The sequence below is a fragment of the Chanodichthys erythropterus genome, chromosome 2 (genome assembly GCF_024489055.1).
Source record: "Chanodichthys erythropterus isolate Z2021 chromosome 2, ASM2448905v1, whole genome shotgun sequence".
In the NCBI taxonomy this organism is placed as follows: Eukaryota; Metazoa; Chordata; class Actinopteri; order Cypriniformes; family Xenocyprididae; genus Chanodichthys; species Chanodichthys erythropterus.
In genome coordinates this window covers 2922123-2943969 of record NC_090222.1, presented here as the reverse complement: position 1 = coordinate 2943969, position 21847 = coordinate 2922123, and the positions used below count along the sequence as shown (strand labels likewise).

Sequence of the window (21847 nt, the reverse complement as noted above, 5' to 3'; positions counted from 1 at the left end):
TTGGACCTCAGAAAACACAGTGGACCAACACCAGCAGATGACATGGCACCCCAAACCATCACTGACTGTGGAAACTTTACACTGGACCTCAAGCGTGGATTGTGTGCCTCTCCTCTCTTCCTCCAGACTCTGGGACCCTGATTTTCAAAGGAAATGCAAAATTTACTTTCATCAGAGAACATAACTTTGAGCCACTCAGCAGCAGTCCAGTCCTTTTTGTCTTTAGCCCAGGCTAAAGCTGTCTGTTGTTCAAGAGTGGCTTGACACAAGGAATGCGACAGCTGAAACCCATGTCTTGCATACGTCGGTGCGTGGTGGTTCTTGAAGCACTGACTCCAGCTGCAGTCCACTCTTTGTGTATCTCCCCCACATTTTTGAATGGGTTTTGTTTCACAATCCTCTCCAGGGTGTGGTTATCTCTATTGCTTGTACACTTTTTTTCTACCACATCTTTTCCTTCCCTTCGCCTTTCTATTAATGTGCTTGGACACCGAGCTCTGTGAACAGCCAGCCTCTTTTGCAATGACCTTTTGTGTCTTGCCCTCCTTGAGCAGGGTGTCAATGGTCGTCTTTTGGACAACTGTCAAGTCAGAGGTCTTCCCCATGATTGTGTAGCCTACAGAACTAGACTGAGAGACCATTTAAAGGCCTTTGCAGGTGTTTTGAGATAATTAGCTGATTAGAGTGTGGCACCAGGTGTCTTCAATATTGAACCTTTTCACAATATTCTAATTTTCTGAGATACTGAATTTGTGATTTTCCTTAGTTGTCAGTGATAATCATCAAAATTAAAAGAAATAAACATTTGGAATATATCAGTCTGTGTGTAATGAATGAATATAATATACAAGTTTCACTTTTTGAATGGAATTAGTGAAATAAATCAACTTTTTGATGATATTCTAAATTATATGGCCAGTACCTGTATATGAGGTGAGGTTGTTGAGCCACACAAATCAGGAAATGGCCATTAGAAAATATTTCATTGTTTGAAATGCTCATTGCCACTATCTGAGCAATGGTAGCGAATGACCTGGAAGAGGAACTGATTAAATCATTTATGGCAAATAATCATTCATTGATTAATCAACATTCCAGTTGAACATTCTGGATTTATTTATTATCTTTTTCATTTATAACACCCCTTGTAACAGTTATAAACTCTTCATTAATATACTGCACACTAGCAAGGAGGTAGCAGTGTCCACTGATATCTGCAGAATCATCTATTTGTAGTGCCAGTTCATTGCGAGTCAATCGTTTTTTCTTTTGGGCTGATATGTCTCAGTTTTTCTTATCCCAGCCAGTTGTGAGCAACCATGTTTGGAACGAGTGCTGTGGAGGATATTACCACATTGGCTAGACCGGCCCTCGTGTTGCGCTGGTTCAATCCCTTCCTCTGCTTCCGGCAGGTTTTTAAGAGCTACTGCTTCATCTGAAAGAGACTCCACTTTTCAATACTCTTGTACAGACATATTCTACCTTTGCTACAAGGGCAGTACCAACTGTTTATAGTGACGTTGTAATTCACCAAGATAGTAATGTGCCACCTTTATATAACACATGAAGTTGGGGCCTTCAATGGCTAGTAAATGTGGCACCATTACAGTTATCCTAATATTGCTACTTAAAACATTGTTTTTCTTTCCCCCAAATGATTTTTACTCAATCTCAGTCAACATGTCCTCTGATAAATCTTCACTAGTTTCAGCAGCACAGGAGAAGTCCACTGAGCTCAGAGACACACTTTGTGTAACCAAAAGTTCACTCCTTGGTACCGTTTCAACACAGCTTTTGCAAATATCAATGTCACAGATAACCTTGTGGGATGAATCCCAAGTTGAAGTTATGGGATCCATGGCTTCATGATGTTTCCGCTTAATATGCATCTTTAAATTTTTGGAATTCAGACTGACCCTGCAGTGAGGACACTGCACAGAGATTTGCTTTCTTTTAACAATCACTCGCTGGGCTGCTAATTCCAGTGGACGAGGTGCTGGTTGCTGCAAAGGAGGTTCCTGTAGTGCACAACCTACAGGATGTGGTTCTGGAGTGCAAGTAGCTATAGGATGAGTGTTGCAAAGATGCCTCTTTAGAGCACCTTGATTGAAGTAGGTCTGTGGACACTGGCAGCAGTGAAAATGTCTGGCCTTTTCACCACAGCTGTTACAGCTGTATATAACATCATCTAAAACAGAGTAAAAAACAATGTTAGTAGACATTAAAGAGGACTTTAACTGAAAATGGTATCACTTTAGAATGAGCTTATGTTTTTTAACATTAGTAAAAGTAAAGAAATAATGAACCAAGGTGAGAAATTAACAGTGGCTTTTGGCAAAAATTAAAATTCAAGATAAGGGGGCAAAAAAATGCCCCAGCGCAATTACGCAAAATCTATCAAGCTGTTGCAATTAAAGTGAAATGTAAAAATGAACAAATTGACGCTGGTGCCATTTCCCCACATACATAAAGTTTTTTAATGCATTCTATTTAAAAATATGAATAATTACAAATATGAAGAGCAATAATCGACACAAATGATTTTGTCACAACCATTGCAGCCTTACCCTGTAATGAATTCCTGTTTTTTATTTTTTATTTGATCATTTATATACTTTATGTAGGCTGTTTACATTATGCAGTTGTTGTGTAACATGTATGTGACCTTTGAGCAGCATTAAATACACAAATGCCATGTCAGAAAAACAAAAAGTACCTTTGGAAATCAATGGAAAAGTTTATCAAATGGAAAAATTTATGACACTGCAATGAACAATATTTCTTTTACAGAATGTTTTAATCTTGATTAATGTCGTTATGAAAAAGAAAGACAAATGCTATTCACACACTTAAAGACAATGTATGCTCACTCACCTCCATATTCAACTGCACTCACTTTATGCCTAGCTATATGGGTCATTATTTGTTGATATTTTCTTGGCTTACAGACATCAGTTGAGCAGAAGGGGCAAGTGAATAAAGTAGTATCTTCATGGCAGCGTTGAGGCTGAGGATCTTGCCCTCTCTGCTTAATTGTGATGTGCTGAAAAGACAAGAAAAAATATACAGTTACTCTTCAAAAGGTGTTAGAGACTCAGACAGGATGATGTTAGAGAACTCAAAACAGATTATTTTATAAGATGTGGAAATGAACAGCACAGCACAGCACTGAGGAGTACTGGCAACAAGTATGTAGTATTCATAAAATGTTATGGAAAGTATATGTCTTAACTCAAGAGTTATGGCAAGCGGGTGCATTATGGCAGGTAAAAAACAGTTTTTGGAAAGAATGGGAGTTACTTGAGCACCAGATGTTTTTTTTTGTTTTTTTTTCATGTCCTGATACATAAAACCATAGAATTCAAAGACAGTGTACTGTCTTTTTCACTTGACTAAGTGGAGTGGCATTGAGTATCTGTGTCCAGGTGAGAAGATGGGGTAACAGAGACTATAAGGTGACGAAGGAGATCGCTGGAGACTGGTACCTCGGGAGGTCTCCTTTGTATTCCAAAGATTTTTCTTTGGGGTTGTATCCTTCCCAATTTGCAAGGTACTTGAGACAAACCCTGACTCTGTAGGTAGGTCCATGGGGGTGACAAGCAACAAGGGGGTTTGTTAATCAGACCAGGCTTTGTCGAGTGAGAGGAGACAGGCAGGTGGTAAGGCTTTAACAGGGACCAATGTAATGAGGACTACTTTTTGTAGGGGAGGCGTAGCTGGATGTCCTTCATGGAGAGCCACACATTCTGCCTACGCTAGTAGTTGGGAGCAGTGGATCTCCAGGCATCAGCTTGATCCTTTTGGCGATGCAAAAGCCCATTGCAGACCCTCTCACTCTCTTTGAACTAATGATCCACAGACAGGACATTCGATAGTTCGCCGGACCAAGGGAACAGAGTTGGTTGATAGCAGAGTACACACTGGAAGGGAGTGAGTTTTGTGGCTGCCGGAGATAGTTCTGTGTATACTCGGCCAAGGACAGGAATTGAGTCCATCGGTTCTCCATTGGTTCAGATCTCCTATATCTTCTGTTTTGTCTGCCTGTTGCTCGGTGGATGACACCCAGACAAGAGGCTGACCATCACACCCAGGAGTTTGAAGAAGGCCTTCCAAACATAGACGAATTGGGGGCCTCTCTGGCACAATATCCTCAGGGATTCCATAATTATATAATATGTGGTTAAACAGAAGTTTGGCCATCTTCATAGTGGTGGGCAAGCCCTAGAGAGGAACCAATTTGCAGGCCTCGGAAAACCCATCGACAGTAACTAGAACACAGGTGCATCCATCTTTAGGTGAAAGATCTGTGAAAAGTCGACTACTAGGCGTGACCAAGGAAGAAGAGGGATGGGCAAAGGAAGAAGCTTCCCGGATGGTAAGTGCTGGCCATGGCACATTCTTGACATCCCTGGACATACCTTCTGACATCTTTATCCATACTTGGCCACCGGAACCAGTCCTGCAGAAGCGAGAGGGTCCTATTGGTCCCTGGGTGGCCGGTGCCCAGAGGAATGGATGGATTCCAAGGTTGGGAAATAGATATTGACAGCTGGGCAGCCCGGTGGAGCAGGTTCGGTGGTGGTGGCCTTCACGATCTGATCATCCAGAGATTATTGAATTAGACTGAGGATGATGTTGGGCGGTGGAATAGGCTCTGGTTCCTCCTGAGGTTTTGTTTTTTGTTTTGATACGAGATGGTGAAATAAAACCGGTAAAGAAGAGGGCCCAGCAATGAGCTTGCCATTGATTCAGTCGATGAGCTTCACTAAGATTAGTGAAGGAGTTTATTATTTAGAAAACCAAGAAAGGGTGGTGGGCCCCCTCCAGCCAAAGCTCCTCCAACATGAGCTTGATGGCTAGTAGTCCTCGGTTGCCAATGTCGTAATTCTGCTCTGCCGGGGAAAGCTTTCTGGAGAAAAAGGCACATGGATGGAGTCTGGGAGGTTTCCCCTGCTGCTAATAGAGGACTGCTCCCATGCAACTAGTGGAAGAGTCTACTTCAACGCATCATGGTGGCAATGGTCAGTCTTATTCCAGGAGTACACGAAGATGTCGATGCTGATGAATCAATGGAGGTACTCCCGAAATGCTTTATTCATGAATCCTTAGAATATGGAATGGACATTGACCAGACCATACTGTATAACCCAATACTCATTTGGCCATTAGGGGTAACAAATGCAGTCTTCCATTCATCCATATGTGAGTGAGGTTATACATGCTGCGAAGTTCCAGCTTTGTGAAGATGTTGGCTCTTCTCAACAGTTCCAGGGTGGCTGGGATGAGAGGAAGGGGATACCGGAATCTAACTGTGATTTTGTTTAGGGAGCTGTAGTATATATGCAGGGCCTCAAGCCTCCAAAGGAAAACAAGCTTGAAGCAGTTAAACATACCCTCAGTTCGCTGAACCTGATCAACATCTTTGTTGACCCTGGAACAACATTCCAATCAACCAATCAGATTTGAAGATTTGAAGTTTACAGTTTATGTCAAGTTTAGACTTACTAATGTAAAAACATCTAACCCTGGTTGTGTTATTCAACTATCATTTCCCTCTGATTTTAGAGATTATTTCTGGGTAGGGTTAGGTTTAGGGGTAGGGATATGGATATGATTGAATTATCAGACAGGAATGTTGTTCCAGGATCAGTTTAATATGTTGACCCAGGAACGAGTCTAACTTGGCAAAATCAGGACGTGCATCTCAGTTCACTCAATGATGGTGAGATCAGATCTCTTTGTGGACCATAAAATATATTGTCAGACTCCTTGTGCATACAAAAATCTCACTGGATTATTACAATTAATGGCAAAAGGAATGTTTGGAGGAATTAACTGATATTTCCTATTGGTACACTTTTTGGTGAAAAATCTAACCTGCTTCTGCACATCACTGTACATCCTATTCTTTTACAACACACTGCTTGAAAATGACATGTTGCATAGATTCACGATGTATCTGCTCAATTTTTAGAATTGAGACTCACCCTACGACGGCACTGCACAGAAATTTGTCTTCTCTTAATCACTGGAGGAGCTGCTAATTGAAGTGGAGGAGATGCTGGTTGCTGCAAAGGAGGTTCTTGTTGTGTTTGTGATGCTTGTTGCTCAGAAGGAGGTTCTTGTTGTGGGTTACTTCCTGGTTGTGGTTTTAAAGTGCAAGTAGCTATGGGATGACTGCTGCGAAGATGCTTTTTTAGGTCAGCTTTATTGATGTAAGTCTTGGGACACTGGAAGCAGTGAAAATGTCTGGCCATTTTGCCACAGCCAATGTTACAGCTGTATATAACATGATCTAAAACAGAGGTTTAAGCACATTTATATTAGCACAACATTAACGGATGCTATGAAAGTATTTATTTTAGTTCATAATGCATGTTAACTACATTAGCTATGATTACAGCATTATTATAAAGTATTCCCAAAGAGACTCACCTCCATATTCAACCGCCCTCAGTTTATGTCCAGCTATATGGGTCATTATTTGATGGTACTGTCTTGGCTTACAGACGTCAGTTGAGCAGAAGGGGCAAGTGAATAAAGTAGCATCTGCATGGCAGCGATGAGGCCGAGGCTCTTGTCCTCTCTGCTTAATTGTGATGTGCTTAAAATAAAATAAAAAAAAAAAAAAAAAAAAAAAAAGTGTAATTTACTGGAAATAACTAACACAAAATGAAACCAGTAAACCAATTAAAACAAACAAACTCTCAAGCTCCACCAGCAGTCCATTCTAATTCTCTAAATTCTCTTTAATATGAACAATATGCTTTGTCTTTCATAAATGTTTTCAACAACATTTTAGTTCTAATTCTTAAGTGCCATTGATTAGAAATGCTTGACTGTCTCATAGACCTTCTGATCTCACAATCATCGAGTCAGTCTGCGACTACATGACGAGCCAGAAAAACCCAGAGACGACTAAATCCATAACAAGGATCTCCAAGACACTGAGAATTCTACCTGCAAAGCTGCCTTTAAAACAGCTTTTGTTTTAGGTACATTTGCGCACAGAAATACCTGATAGAATTCAGACTCACCCTATGATGACTCTTAATCACTGGGGGAGCTGCTAATTGAAGTGGATCAGATGGTTGTTGGGAAGGAGGATCTTGTGGTTGAGATGCTGGTTGTTGGGAAGGAGATTCTTTTTGTGGAGGAGATGCTGGTTTTTGGGAAGGCGGTTCTTCTTGTGGGTCCCTTGCTGGTTGAGGTTTTAAAGTGCAAGTAGCTATGGGATGACTGCTGCAAAGATGCTTTTTTAGGGCACTTTTATTTATGTAAGTCTTGGGACACTGGAAGCAGTGAAAATGTCTGGCCATTTTGCCACAGCCAATGTTACAGCTGTATATAACATGATCTAAAACAGAGGTTTAAGCACATTTATATTAGCACAACATTAACCAACATTTAGGGATGCAGTAAAAGTGTTCACTGTTAGTTCATATATGGACAAAAGTGTTGGGACACCTGACCATTACACCTAAAGGGACTGCAATGACATCACATTCTAAATACATAGACATTAAAGGTGCCCTAGATTGTTTTTTTACAAGATGTAATAAAAGTCCTAGGTGTCCCCTGAATGTGTCTGTGAAGTTTCAGCTCAAAATACCCCATAGATTTTTTTTAATTAATTTTTTTAACTGCCTATTTTGGGGCATCATTAACTACGCACTGATTTTTTCAGCATGGCCCCTTTAAGAGATGCGTTTCCTCTGCCCCACGAGCTATCGACTATACATTGCATTTACAAAGTTCACACAGCTAATATAACCCTCAAATGGATCTTTACAAGATGATCGTCATGCATGCTGTATGCATGCTTCGAATTATGTGAGTAAAGTATTTATTTAGATGTTTACATTTGATTCTGTGTCAGTTTGAGGCTATGCTCCGTGGCTAACGGCTAATTCTACACTGTTGGAGAGATTTATAAAGAATGAAGTTGTGTTTATGAATTATACAGACTGCAAGTGTTTAAAAATGAAAATAGCGACGGCTCTTGTCTCCGTGAATACAGTAAGAAATGTGGTTAAAGTTACCATCGATTAACAGTACATTAGCAACATGCTAACGAAACATTTAGAAAGACAATTTACAAATATCACTAAAAATATCATGCTATCATGGATCATGTCAGTTATTATTGCTCCATCTGCCATTTTTTGCTGTTGTTGTTCTTGCTTGCTTACCTTGTCCGTGCACAGATCCAGACGTTAATACTGCCTTTCCTTGTCTAATGCGTTGAATGGGGTGGCAATATGCAAATATTGGGGTCATACATATTAATGATCCCGACTGTTACGTAACAGTCGGTGTTATGTTGAGATCCGACTGTTTTCCGGAAGTCTTTTAAACAAATGAGATTTACATAAGAAGGAAACAATGGAGTTTGAAACTCACTGTATGTCTTTTCTATGTACTGAACTCTTGTTATTCAACTATGCAGCGATAAATTCAAATTCTGATTCTAGGGCACCTTTAATATGGAGCTGGTCCCTCTTTGCAGCTATAACAGTTTCCACTCTTCAAGGAAAGCTTTCCTCAAGATTGTTAAGTGTTTCTGTGGGAATATTTGCAGTCCAGTCAAGCATTTGTGAGGTCAGGCACTGGATCTCCGCTCCACTCACTGTTGGATGGGGTTGAGGTCCGGGCCAGTCAAGCTCTTCCACACCAAACTCATGTAACCATGTCTTTATGGACCTTTTTTGTGCACTGGGGCATGGGTGCTTAAGCAGCGTAAGGCGTGAGCAAGGCTGAGGACCTCTTTGCTGCCCCCAGTCTTCGAGATCTGAACTGCTTCTGCTTCTCCCCTCTTCCTGAGGCGGAACACGATGCTGTGAACATTGGAGACTATCGTCTTTCACGTCCGCGCTACCTCACCTAAAGGTAAGGTGCACATTCACTGCTTTCCTGGTGCTTGTGTTCTCTATGTCACTGCGCAGGTACCCGCAATCTTAAATGTTGACGAGAGCATCGGAGCTGTATTGCTGCATGCAGGGGAGAACGAAATCAGGCTGCGGCAGACGGAGGTTCTGAAGCAGGATTTTTACAAACCTGATCGAGAGGGTCTACGTTTACAGATTTAACTCCTTTGGGGTCAACCAAAATGTCAGTAGACCCACTCACCATTTTAATCATACACTATATTTAATTTTATCACATGGAATCAATCCTACCGATATAGAAATTCTACCTCAAAGTGATGTCACTGATCGCTAACTTGTAACGTGAATACTGCGTACCGCTGATATTTGCCATATTGCGACGCGTTATTGACCAGGTAGAACAATTCTCCCAACCACTATAGAGCGATTCACAAATAACCTTCCTGATCTGTCTCAGCTGCTCATCGTACCCAAACACACAATTGAGCTTGAGGAAATATGTATTGTGAAAAGCGCTCTACAAATTAATGTGAATTAAATTGGGGCATAGTCATGCTAGAAGTTGGAAGCAAAGCATTGTCCAAAATGTCTTGATAGGCTCAAGCATTAAGATTTCCCTTCACTGGAAGATGCCCAACCTCTGAAAAACAGCCCCATAAGCCCCGCAAACTTTACAGTCAGGCAGGTAACCTTCTCCTGGCCTCTGCCAAACCCAGACTCACCCATCAGACTGACAAACAGGGAAGAGTGATCTGTCACTCCACAGAACAGGTTTCCACAGCTCCAGAGTCCAGTGGCGTGTGCTTTACACCAGTCCATCTGACGCTTGGCATTGTACTTGGTGATGTAAGGCTCGCATGCAGCTGCTCGGCCATTGAAACCCACTCCATGAAGCTCCCAACACACAGTTTCTGTGCTGATATTAATGCCGGTGGAAGTTTGGATCTCTTCAACTGTTGAATCAGCAGAGCGTTGGCGACTTTAATACACCACGTTCCTCAGGACTTGTGACCGGTTCGCTCTGTGTCTTTACATGATCTTATACTTCATGGCTGAGTTGCTGCTGTTCCTAAACCCTTCCACTTTCCAATAATACCACTCACAGTCGACTATGGATCATCTAGCAGGGATACAATTTCAAAAACTGACATATTGCATAGGTGCCATCTTCTCATAGTATCACGCTTAAATTCACTGTGCTCTTCAGAAGAATGATCCATTTTTTTCCACAAATGTTTGTAAATCCAGACTGCATGGGTTGCTTTATTTTATACACTGTGGCAATGGGTCTGATTGAAACACCTGTATTCAATAACTAAGAGGAGTGTCCCAATACTTTTGTCCAGATAGTATATGTTAACTATTACAGCATTATTATAAAGTATTCCCAAAGAGACTCACCTCCATATTCAACCGCCCTCAGTTTATGTCCAGCTATGTGGGTCATTATTTGATGGTACTGTCTTGGCTTACAGACATCAGTTGAGCAGAAGGGGCAAGTGAATAAAGTAGCATCTGCATGGCAGCGATGAGGCCGAGGCTCTTGTCCTCTCTGCTTAATTGTAATGTGCTGAAAAGACAAGAACATTCAAAGTGTCAGTTACAGGAAATAACTATAAACTTTAACCTAAAATGTGTTTTCCCCACTGTGTAACACCACTGATACATTAAAAAATGAACAAACATTAAAAAACATTAACTAATTGACAAACTACATTAAGTGCTAGTGGATGAGTTGAATCAACTCCACAGCAACTACATCAATTTATCCACTAACCATTCAGAAACGTCCAGTTTCATTCTAAAAGTTGTAACTTCTTCCTGAGTCTCTCCATCAGTGTCGACTCCGGTTTGAACAATGTAAGGCTGAACACCGTTACTGACAATCCTCATTTTGGCTGCGTGAGATTCTCCAGCTTTGTTGTTGTTGAGCTGTTAAAGCTCCACCCTCTTCTGGAAAGGGGGCGGGAGCAGCAGCTCATTTGCATTTAAAGGGACACACAAAAACGGCGTGTTTTTGCTCACACCCAAATAGGGGCAAATTTAACAACTATAATAAATTATCTGTGGGGTATTTTGAGCTGAAACTTCAGACACATTCTGGAGACACCAGAGACTTATATTACATCTTGTTAAAGGGGCATTATAGGTCCCCTTTAAAGTCAGCATGAAAGTGACGTTGTGCTGGTCTTCCCTATTGTGATGAATATCTGAGTGAAACGGCTTCTAAAACAAGAACAAATGCAGGGCGGGGCTTGATTTTGTCAGTGGTGAATTGATTGGATTTTTGTTGTTTGCTATTGGTGGATCTCATGGATTTAGGCTGTCTCTGTCAGTTCTGCCTTTTCATGCAATCCCTGACAGACTCAATGATGGTGAGATCAGATCTCTTTGTGGACCAGTGAATATGTTGTCAGACTCCTTTTGCATACAAAAATCTCACTGGATTATTACAATTAATGGCAAAAGGAAAGTTTGATATTTGATAATTGATAACTGATATTTCCTATTGGCAAACTTTTTGGTGAAAAATCTAACCAACTTCTGCACATCACTTCAAGTCCTATTCTTTTACAACGCACTGTGCTTGAACATGTTACATAGAAACACATTGAGCAGATACATCATGAAGCTAATTATTCAGACTCACCCTACGACGGCACTGCAGAGAAATTCTCTTAATCACTGGAGGAGCAGCTAATTGAAGAGGATGAGATGCTGGTTGTTGAGAAGGATGTTCTTGTTGTAGATGAGATGCTGGTTTTTGGGAAGAAGGTTCTTGTTGTGGATGTGATGCTGGTTGTTGGGAAGGAGGTTCTTGTTGTGGATGAGATGCTGGTTTTTGGCAAGAAGGTTCTTGTGGTTGTGATGTTTTTTGGGAAGAAGTTTCTTGTGGTTTTTGGGAAGAAGTTTCTTGTGGTTTTTGAGAAGAAGGTTCTTGTGGTTGTGATGTTTTTTGGGAAGAAGTTTCTTGTGGTTTTTGGGAAGAAGGTTCTTGTGGTTGTGATGTTTTTTGAGAAGAAGGTTCTTGTGGTTGTGATGTTTTTTGGGAAGAAGTTTCTTGTGGTTTTTGGGAAGAAGGTTCTTGTGGTTGTGATGTTTTTTGGGAAGAAGTTTCTTGTTGTGGTTTTTGGGAAGAAGGTTCTTGTGGTTGTGATGTTTTTTGAGAAGAAGGTTCTTGTGGTTGTGATGTTTTTTGAGAAGAAGGTTCTTGTGGTTGTGATGTTTTTTGAGAAGAAGGTTCTTGTGGTTGTGATGTTTTTTGAGAAGAAGGTTCTTGTGGTTGTGATGTTTTTTGGGAAGAAGTTTCTTGTGGTTGTGATGTTTTTTGGGAAGAAGGTCCTGGTTGTGGTTTTTGGGAAGAAGGTTCTTGTGGTTGTGATGTTTTTTGGGAAGAAGGTTCTTGTGGTTGTGATGTTTTTTGGGAAGAAGTTCCTGGTTGTGGTTTTTGGGAAGAAGGTTCTTGTGGTTGTGATGTTTTTTGGGAAGAAGTTTCTTGTGGTTTTTGGGAAGAAGGTTCTTGTGGTTGTGATGCTGTTTTTTGGGAAGAAGGTCCTTGTGGTTTTGATGCTGGTTTTTGGGAAGAAGGTTCTTGTGGTTGTTGTGAAGAAGGTTCTTGTTGTGGCTGAGATGCTGGTTTTTGGGAAGAAGGTTCTTGTGGTTGTTGTGAAGAAGGTTCTTGTTGTGGCTGAGATGCTGGTTTTTGGGAAGAAGGTTCTTGTGGTTGTGATTCTGGTTTTTGGGAAGAAGGTTCTTGTGGTTGTGATGTTATTTGGGAAGAAGTTTCTTGTGGTTGTGATGTTATTTGGGAAGAAGGTTCTTGTGGTTGTGAGGCTGGTTTTTGGGAAGAAGGTTCTTGTGGTTTTTGGGAAGAAGGTTCTTGTGGTTGTGAGGCTGGTTTTTGGGAAGAAGGTTCTTGTGGTTTTTGGGAAGAAGGTTCTTGTGGTTTTTGGGAAGAAGGTTCTTGTGGTTTTTGGGAAGAAGGTTCTTGTGGTTTTTGGGAAGAAGGTTCTTGTGGTTTTTGGGAAGAAGGTTCTTGTGGTTTTTGGGAAGAAGGTTCTTGTGGTTTTTGGGAAGAAGGTTCTTGTGGTTTTTGGGAAGAAGGTTCTTGTGGTTTTTGGGAAGAAGGTTCTTGTGGTTTTTGGGAAGAAGGTTCTTGTGGTTCTGATGCTGGTTTTTGGGAAGAAGGTTCTTGTGGTTGTGATGCTGGTTGTTGTGAAGGAGATTCTTTTTGTGGATGAGATGCTGTTTTTTGGGAAGGAGGTTCTTCTTGTGGGTCACTTACTGGTTGTGGTTTTAAAGTGCAAGTATTTATGGGATGACTGCTGGAAAGATGCTTTTTTAGGGCACCTTTATTGATGTAAATCTTGGGACACTGGCAGCAGTGAAAATGTCTGGCCGTTTTGCCACATCCAATGTAACAGCTGTATATAACATGATCTAAAACAGAGGTTTCAGCATATCTGTATTAGCACAACATTAATCCTTGTGTATTGTTCAAACTACCCTTTCGTTATGTTCGGGATGAAAACATCCATTAAATTAAACTGCTGTAAAAATGTATCAGTTAAATATTTTTTTAAATTTTTGTTCAAAACTACTAAATGTTAAAAAAAAAAAAAAAAAAAAAAATCTCTTTACTTTTATTGCCAAGTTTATAAATGATGTCACTGATCATTTACGCAAACACACAAAATGACTTATTTTCAATATTAAAAGGGATTGTGGACTGGAGTTAGGGTTAGGGTTAGGGTTAGGTTAGAAAACCTGGAAATTTTTTTTTTTACCATTTAACAGTCTTGGACATGTCAAAGATTAGTAACAACACTGGCTTTGATGCATTGTTAGTTTTTGTGCAGCATCAGATTTTAATTTTTTCTCCCTCATTTACTGTTCGTGGCTGTTTTTGCTAGACTGGGTAAACCCAGCCTTATCTGCTGCCGTTTTGATTTCGCCCGGCAACTCAGTCTGGAAACCCGTACATTAATTTCTACTGCTTCTGTTAAACTTTTGCGGGAACCAATCACAGACTGGCTTATCCACCTTGCTCGCTATTGGCGGGTATAACACGATGACGATAGAGAAGCGACGGCAAGCACAATCGTCAATCCAATTCCTTTTAGCCTCTCGACAATGCTGAATGACTTCTTTAGTTTAGCAAACAAATCGCTCGATTGGGTGTGAATACCACTCACTTTCATGTTTTTTTTTTTTTTTTTGCACAACCTGCAAAAATCACTCGATGCCATTGCTGCTTCTGCAAACCGCTGATCAATGCTACAAACCAATACAAACTAAACCTGTCTGGAGTTTTCGCGTCGCTCTGCAAAGTACGTTACCCGGATCGTTGATCTGATTTATTGAAGGACTATCCAATTGCGTGAATAATGCTTGTTGATCACGCCTCTTGTGCAGTAAAAAATACATACAGGCTCCCCAGACGAATATTCAATTTTAAATTGAGCTTGGTCTGGTGATAGCCAGTCAATGTTTTTGCCCCATTGACATTTTTTGATTGCAAAGCCATGACACCATATAATCGTGCATTCTTGATTGTTGGTGGTTTTCCCTGTTGGGAAGAGGTACAATTTTTAATTTTTACAGTTGATCACCAGGTGGCACCATTAACCCTTTAGATAGGCCTGTGCAAAAAAAAAGCTTAGTTTCTGGCTTTTACATGGAGTTATATGGAGTATAATAGCATATTTGTGTGTGTGTGTGTGTGTGTGTGTGTGTGTGTGTGTGTGTGTGTGTGTGTGTGTGTGTGTGAGTGAGTGAGTGAGTGAGTGAGTGAGTGAGTGAGTGAGTGAGTGAGTGAGTGAGTGAGTGACAGAGAGAGAGAGAGAGAGAGAGAGAGAGAGAGAAATACCTTACACCAACTTACCGTGATGTATCTGAGAAAATCAACTCAGCTTTCAGAACTACATGGAGTAAACAAAAACAAAGTAAGTGTATTTATGCACCTGCTGCCTTTTGATGGTGAGAAGTACAGACTAAACAAAAACTAGGTACGTGGATTTAAACACTTGCATGCCATCCTGCTGGTCATTTGATGGTGAGAAGAGCAGCAAGCAACATGAGAAAGGGCTTTTAGAAATGATTATGCAGGCTGACCCCTCCAGCGAGCTGCAGGATGTATTGTCTCTGACACCACAGACTCAGGAGTGTCAGATCCTGATTTTGTTGCGATTACCCCGGAAACCCTCTAAACAAAGCAGCTGGTACTACAGAGAGCACACAATGAGCACACAATGTTGTTCATCACAGCATCAAATACTTAATTCTTAAACACTTAACTGGCTATTTATTTTCAAACTTAAACATTTTTATATTTTAATATGGACTACAACATGCTCTATACTGACTGAAATTTTTCAGATTATTTGTTATTGTTTAGTAACACTTGATGACCTAAGGCTTCATTAGTTAACATGTTAATTCATTATTCCCAAACTGATAATGAAAAAAATACTTTTATTATAGCATTCATTAGCATTTATTAATCTTAGTTCATGTTAATTTCCAGTTAATGTTTATTAATGTTACTAAAATCAAAAGTTGTAATTATTATTTAATGGACCTAAAACTAACAATGATCAATTGTATGCTTTAACTAATATTAACAAAAAAATAATACCTTCTGTAACAAATGTAGCTATTGCTCATTCTCAATCTTAGTTAATGCATTAACAAACATTAAACAATGAGACCTTATATAGTGTTACCTGTTGTTCTTTATAATTCTTTTGCACTTAATCTGTTTGATACATTTTACTTTATAATTTTTGTGCTGCGTTATTGTATTTAAATGTTCAGAGTTCTTTTTGTTATAAGAAAAGTTCTTAAACCTGTTATAGTATGACAACACTTTTTTTTTAGTTATTTCAATACCATGATAATGCTGTATACCGTGATAAAAGCTTAAGCAATTATCGCAACATGAAAATTTTATACGGTCACATGTCTAACTCCATATAAAAGCCAGTAACTAAGCTTTTTTTTTTTTTTTTTTTGCACAGGCCTATCTAAAGGGTTAATGGTGCCACCTGGTGATCAACTGAAAAAATTACAAATTGTACCTCTTCCCAACAGGGAAAACCACCAACAATCAAGAATGCATGATTATATGGTGTCATGGCTTTGCAATCAAAAAAATTTTGTTATAATGGAAGTCAATGGGGCAAAAACAGCCACAAACAGTAAATGAGGGAGAAAAAATTAAAATCTGATACTGCACAAAAACTAACAATGCATCACAACCAATGTTGTTACTAATCTTTGACATGCCCAAGACTGTGATAAAAGGTAAAAAAAAAAAAAAAAAAATCCAATCCACAATCACTTTTTATATTGAAAATAAGTAATTTTGTGTGTTTGTGTAAATGACCAGTGATATCATTTATAAACTTGGCAATTAAAGAGTAAAAATCCTGGATTTTTTAAAAAACATTTAGTAGTTTTGATCAGTACTGAGGTTGATTAACAGATTTATGCAAAAAAAAAAAAAAAAAAATTAATTAATTAATCATCTGAAACATTTTTACAGCAGTTTAATTTAGTGGATATTTTCATTCCGAACATAACTAAAGGGTAGTGAATTTGCCCACAGTGTATTTTTGAGGTTTTGAAAATTTTTCCAAAATATGTATCAAAATAAGATTTGTAACCAAAAATCATTCCATTTGCACACAGAGAAAGCTGTGGCCAAATTTAGACACAAAAACACCCCACAGTGGATGAAAACATCCCCATAAAGGTTAACCAACATTTATGGATGCTGTAAAAGTGTTTTTAGTATATTATGCATGTTAACTACTTTATTATTACAGAATTATTATAAAGTATTCCCAAAGAGACTCACCTCCATATTCAACCGCCCTCAGTTTATGTCCAGCTATATGGGTCATTATTTGATGGTACTGTCTTGGCTTACAGACGTCAGTTGAGCAGAAGGGACAAGTGAATAAAGTAGCATCTGCATGGCAGCGATGAGGCCGAGGCTCTTGTCCTCTTTGCTTAATTGTAATGTGCTGAAAAGACAAGAACAATTCAAAGCGTTTTCCTCACTGTATAATACCATTAACGACATGACAGCGTTATGTTGTGCATAGATCTTATCCAGCCTTCTTATAGGTCATTAGACTCGATAAACTATAGTTAGTTAGTTTTAAAGGCATTTACAATGTGAATGTCAGCGTCTGGAAAGGGTTAAACAAGCAAGCAAGGTGCACTAAACAGCTAGCTAACTAATAATACTACTAAACACGAGCCAGTCGTGCACCTGAACTTATTTTTGATAACTATACAGGCAGCTAGCAAACAAAGCAACACCATGTAGCGTGAAAACATGAACCTATTCTCCTCACACTTATCGACATGATTTCACTCCACTTTCTGATGTTAGATGAACGAATCGTGTTTTATAATGAATCATTTAAGTGAACGAATCGCCTGTTCACTCGCGGCTGTGTTCCACTTCCTCTATGCTCACTCTTCCCGACTGTTACCGGAGCACGAGTGCCCACTACTGGCAGAACCCTGGAAATGAGTTTAAATTACTTTACTGCAATTGGCTTAAAGTAGCTACAAATATTATGAGAACATACACTGAGAGTTATATTAGTGTTAATGTCGTACGTACTGTAGCTACTTAATATTTAGCCATTATTTATTCATGTCTTGGTTAAACTTTAGTAACTTGTGTAAAAGTCAGTTTAAATTTAATGTAAATGCAATTTAGACACATCAGCAGCCATTAGAGTATTAGTAGCTTAATATCTGCTGACACTTTATTCTGATGCTCCTCACCAGACACTATACTGACTATAAAGAACTGTACTACATACACTACCAGTCAAAAGTTTGGAAACATTACTATTTTTAATGTTTTTGAAGTCTCTTATGCTCATTAAGGTTGCATTTATTTCATAATAAATACAGAAAAAAAAACAATAATATTGTGAAATATTATTAGCTACAATTTAAAATTGGGGTTTTCTATTTTAATATACTTTAAAATATCATTTATTCCTGTGATCAAAGCTGAATTTTCAGCATCATTACTCCAGTCTTCAGTGTCACATGGTCCTTCAGAAATCATTATGATATGCAATAATATAATAATATTAATACTTAGTTATTATCAATGTTGAAAACAGTTGTGCTGCTTAATATTTTTTGGAAACTGTGATACTTTGTTTTCAGGATTCATTGATGAATAAAGGGTTAAAAAGTATTAATTTCTTTAAAAAAATTATTGACCCCAAACATTTGAATGGTAGTGTATATTGTTATATATATATAAGTAAATGTATAAATGTATTGTTATAAAAGATTTCTAATTTAAATAAATGCTGATATTTTTTAAACCTTTTATTAATCAAAGAATCCTTAAAAAGTATCACAGGTTATAAAATAATATTAAGCAGCACAACTGTTTCCAACATTGATAATAAATCATCATATTACAAACCCGATTCCAAAAAAGTTGGGACACAAATTGTGAATAAAAACAGAATGCAATGATGTGGAAGTTTCAAATTTCAATATTTTATTCAGAATACAACATAGATGACATATCAAATGTTTAAACTGAGAAAATGTATAATTTGAAGGGAAAAATTTGAAAAAGTTGATTTTAAATTTCATGGCATCAACACATCTCAAAAAAGTTGTGACAAGGCCATGTTTACCACTGTGTGGCATCCCCTCTTCTTTTTATAACAGTCTGCAAACGTCTGGGGACTGAGGAGACAAGTTGCTCAAGTTTAGGAATAGGAATGTTGTCCCATTCTTGTCTAATACAGGCTTCTAGTTGCTCAACTGTCTTAGGTCTTCTTTGTCGCATCTTCCTCTTTATGATGCGCCAAATGTTTTCTATGAGTGAAAGATCTGGACTGCAGGCTGGCCGTTTCAGTACCCGGATCCTCCTCCTATGTCATGTTTCCTAATTGTCATGTTGGAAAATGCAAGGTCTTCCCTGAAAGTGACGACGTCTGGATGGGAGCATATGTTGTTCTAGAACTTGGATATACCTTTCAGCATTGATAGTGCCTTTCCAGATGTGTAAGCTGCCCATGCCACACGCACTCATTCAACCCCATACCATCAGAGATGCAGGCTTCTGAACTGAGCGCTGATAACAACTTGGGTTGTCCTTGTCTTCTTTAGTCCGGATGACATGGCGTGCCAGTTTTCCAAAAAGAACTTCAAATTTTGATTCGTCTGACCACAGAACAGTTTTTCACTTTGCCACAGTCCATTTTAAATGAGCCTTGGCCCAGAGAAAACGCCTGCGCTTCTGGATCATGTTTAGATATGGCTTCTTGTTTGACCTATAGAGTTTTAGCCGGCAACGGCGAATGGCACGGTGGATTGTGTTCACCGACAATGTTTTATGGAAGAATTCCTGAGCCCATGTTGTGATTTCCATTACAGTAGCATTCCTGTATGTGATGCAGTGCCGTCTAAGAGCCCGAAGATCACGGGTAGTGATGGGACATTTTGACCGAGGCTTCGGAGCTTGTGTCGAGCATAAATGGGCGTACCAGATGAAGCGTCGATTCGAGGCTTGTGTTGGGAATGTAGAAATCACATGACCGATGACAAACAAGGCCTCGGTTTGTGTGGAATATGTCATCGATTCAGTTTGAGTGTCGCTTCCGAATAAAGGGGTTTCAAAACACGCGCCACCTTGTAGGACGTTTCAGGAGTAGTTGAACCAGTAGAGTGTCGGAGAGTCAGAGTTGTGTCATTGTTGTTATTGTATTATTAGAGCTATATTATTTTATTATATTGGGTTATATTAGTGTTAGTATATTGTTGTTATTATTACTTATATTATAGTTATATTATATTATTATTATAATTATTATATTACATAGATAAGATTAGTTGGATTGCTTTGGATTTTTGGACTTGGACTGGACTGCTTGTTGATTTGGATCGCCCTTTTGGATTTGTTTGCTTTTTGTGTGACCTCTTAATGGAGCCAACAAGGAAGAGGAAATCCTACCCTGTCTGGGAGAATTTTGAAATGGTTGCTCACAATAAGATATGTGTAATTGTTATATTTTACTGTCTTAATATAATTATAATCCTCACTATATGGCTGTATAATCTTTCATGTCTATTATTTCATGTTTAAGGTGAAATGCTTGCTGTGCCTGAATGAGCTGACATACAGCAAAACACCTCCTCCATGCTCAGGCATTATCGAGCACTGCATGAACATGCAGAAACGTGTGTGTGTGTGTGTGTGTGACAGTTGTCTTTGCACAAGTAAAGTCAGACAGAGAAAGATCAAATTTTATTTTATACCCAGGCAATGCACAAATGTCTGTTCAGGTCATAGACTCAGGGTTAATTTTGTCTGCCATTTCTTTGCACAGTAGCTAGGTGTCACTAGTGAGCAATGCTGAATGAAGCTTCGGGTAATGAACCTTTTGGTGAAGCAATGGGTTGCGAAGAAGCCTCAGTGCTTCATGAGGCTTCATTTGCCCATCACTAATCACGGGCATCCAGTATGGTTTTCCGGCCTTGAACCTTACGCACAGAGATTGTTCCAGATTCTCTGAATCTTTGGATGATATTATGCACTGTAGATGATGATAACTTCAAACTCTTTGCAATTTTTCTCTGAGAAACTCCTTTCTGATATTGCTCCACTATTTTTGGCCGCAGCATTGGGGGAATTGGTGATCGTCTGCCCATCTTGACTTCTGAGAGACACTGCCACTCTGAGAGGCTCTTTTTATACCCAATCATGTTGCCAATTGATCTAATAAGTTGCAAATTGGTCCTCCAGCTGTTCCTTATATGTACATTTAACTTTTCCGGCCTCTTATTGCTACCTGTCCCGACATTTTTAGAATGTGTCACTCTCATGAAATCCAAAATGAGCCAATATTTGGCATGACATTTCAAAATGTCTCACTTTCAACATTTGATATATTATCTATATTCTATTGTGAATAAAATATAAGTTTATGAGATTTGTAAATTATTGCATTCCTTTTTTATTCACAATTTGTACAGTGTCCCAACTTTTTTGGAATCGGTTTTGTAGAATGATTTCTAAAGGATCACGTGACACTGAAGGAATAAATTACATTTTATATAAGTAATTAAGAATATTAAAATAGAAAACCATAATTTTAAATTGTAATATTTCACATATTATTGTTTTTTTCTGTGTTTATTATGAAATAAATGCAGCCTTAATGAGCACTTTGTTCAAAAACATAGTAATGTTTCCAAAATTTTGACTGGTAGTGTATATGTCAACTTATTTTATGAACCCTAAGAGTCACTCTGAGAGTTTGCTGACATGTACTTGCAAATTAATGATTAGTTACTCCTTTATTTTACCTAAATTGACTTTATATTGATCTGACAAAATGACCATAGAGAGAGCAATAGTGTGTTTTTAGCATTCTCATGATTTACACCCTTTATTTGCATACAGCTGGTTATTTTACTGTTGAAGTCATCATGAAAGTAAAGTTGCACTGGTCTTTTCTTCTCTATCGTGTCATATATCGATTGAAACGCTTCACAAACAAGAACAAATGTAGGGAGGGGCTTGATTTTGTCTGTGGGGAATTGATTGGATGGTTGTGGTTTGCTATTGGTGGATCTCATGTGAATGACAGGTTGCCCCGCCCTTGTCATCAGAGATGTCAGAATATATTCTGACTCAAGATTATGAGAAACATGAATTTAAAACAATAATGATGTAAATCATTTAGAATAAACATTTTAACTTTTTTTTCTTTCTTTTTTTTCAGTTATTGTCAGCTTTGCATAAATCTTTCTCATTCATGCATGAATTATCTAATAGAATCAAACCCTCAGGAGAAAACGCCTTTATTGCCTTCCTCACAGGTGATCAGGAGGTTGTCCTGACACTCATTGTCATTAATGCTTAAACATTCTCACAGGACAAATCACACAAAACA

The 21847-nt window shown here is 38.8% G+C and overlaps 1 protein-coding gene and 1 long non-coding RNA gene across 2 annotated transcripts; both read right to left on the bottom strand.

Moving 5' to 3' along the window:
• Positions 1-1112: 1112 nt before the first annotated feature.
• si:ch73-341k19.1 (protein piccolo) lies at positions 1113-12807 on the bottom strand (the record flags this gene model as incomplete). The annotated part of the gene is made up of 7 exons (XM_067392856.1): positions 1113-2188; positions 2875-3043; positions 5988-6295; positions 6436-6604; positions 7038-7357; positions 10290-10458; positions 11539-12807. Coding segments are annotated over 7 exons (2931 nt in total), but the record flags the coding sequence as incomplete, so codon positions are not given.
• Positions 12808-13007: 200 nt separating this feature from the next.
• Positions 13008-17391, bottom strand: LOC137024268 (uncharacterized). Its single transcript, XR_010895666.1, has 3 exons — positions 17255-17391; positions 16750-16918; positions 13008-13328 (listed from the first exon to the last, which is right to left on the bottom strand). It is a non-coding gene; the product is annotated as an uncharacterized lncRNA (long non-coding RNA).
• Between the last annotated feature and the right edge of the window lie 4456 nt (positions 17392-21847).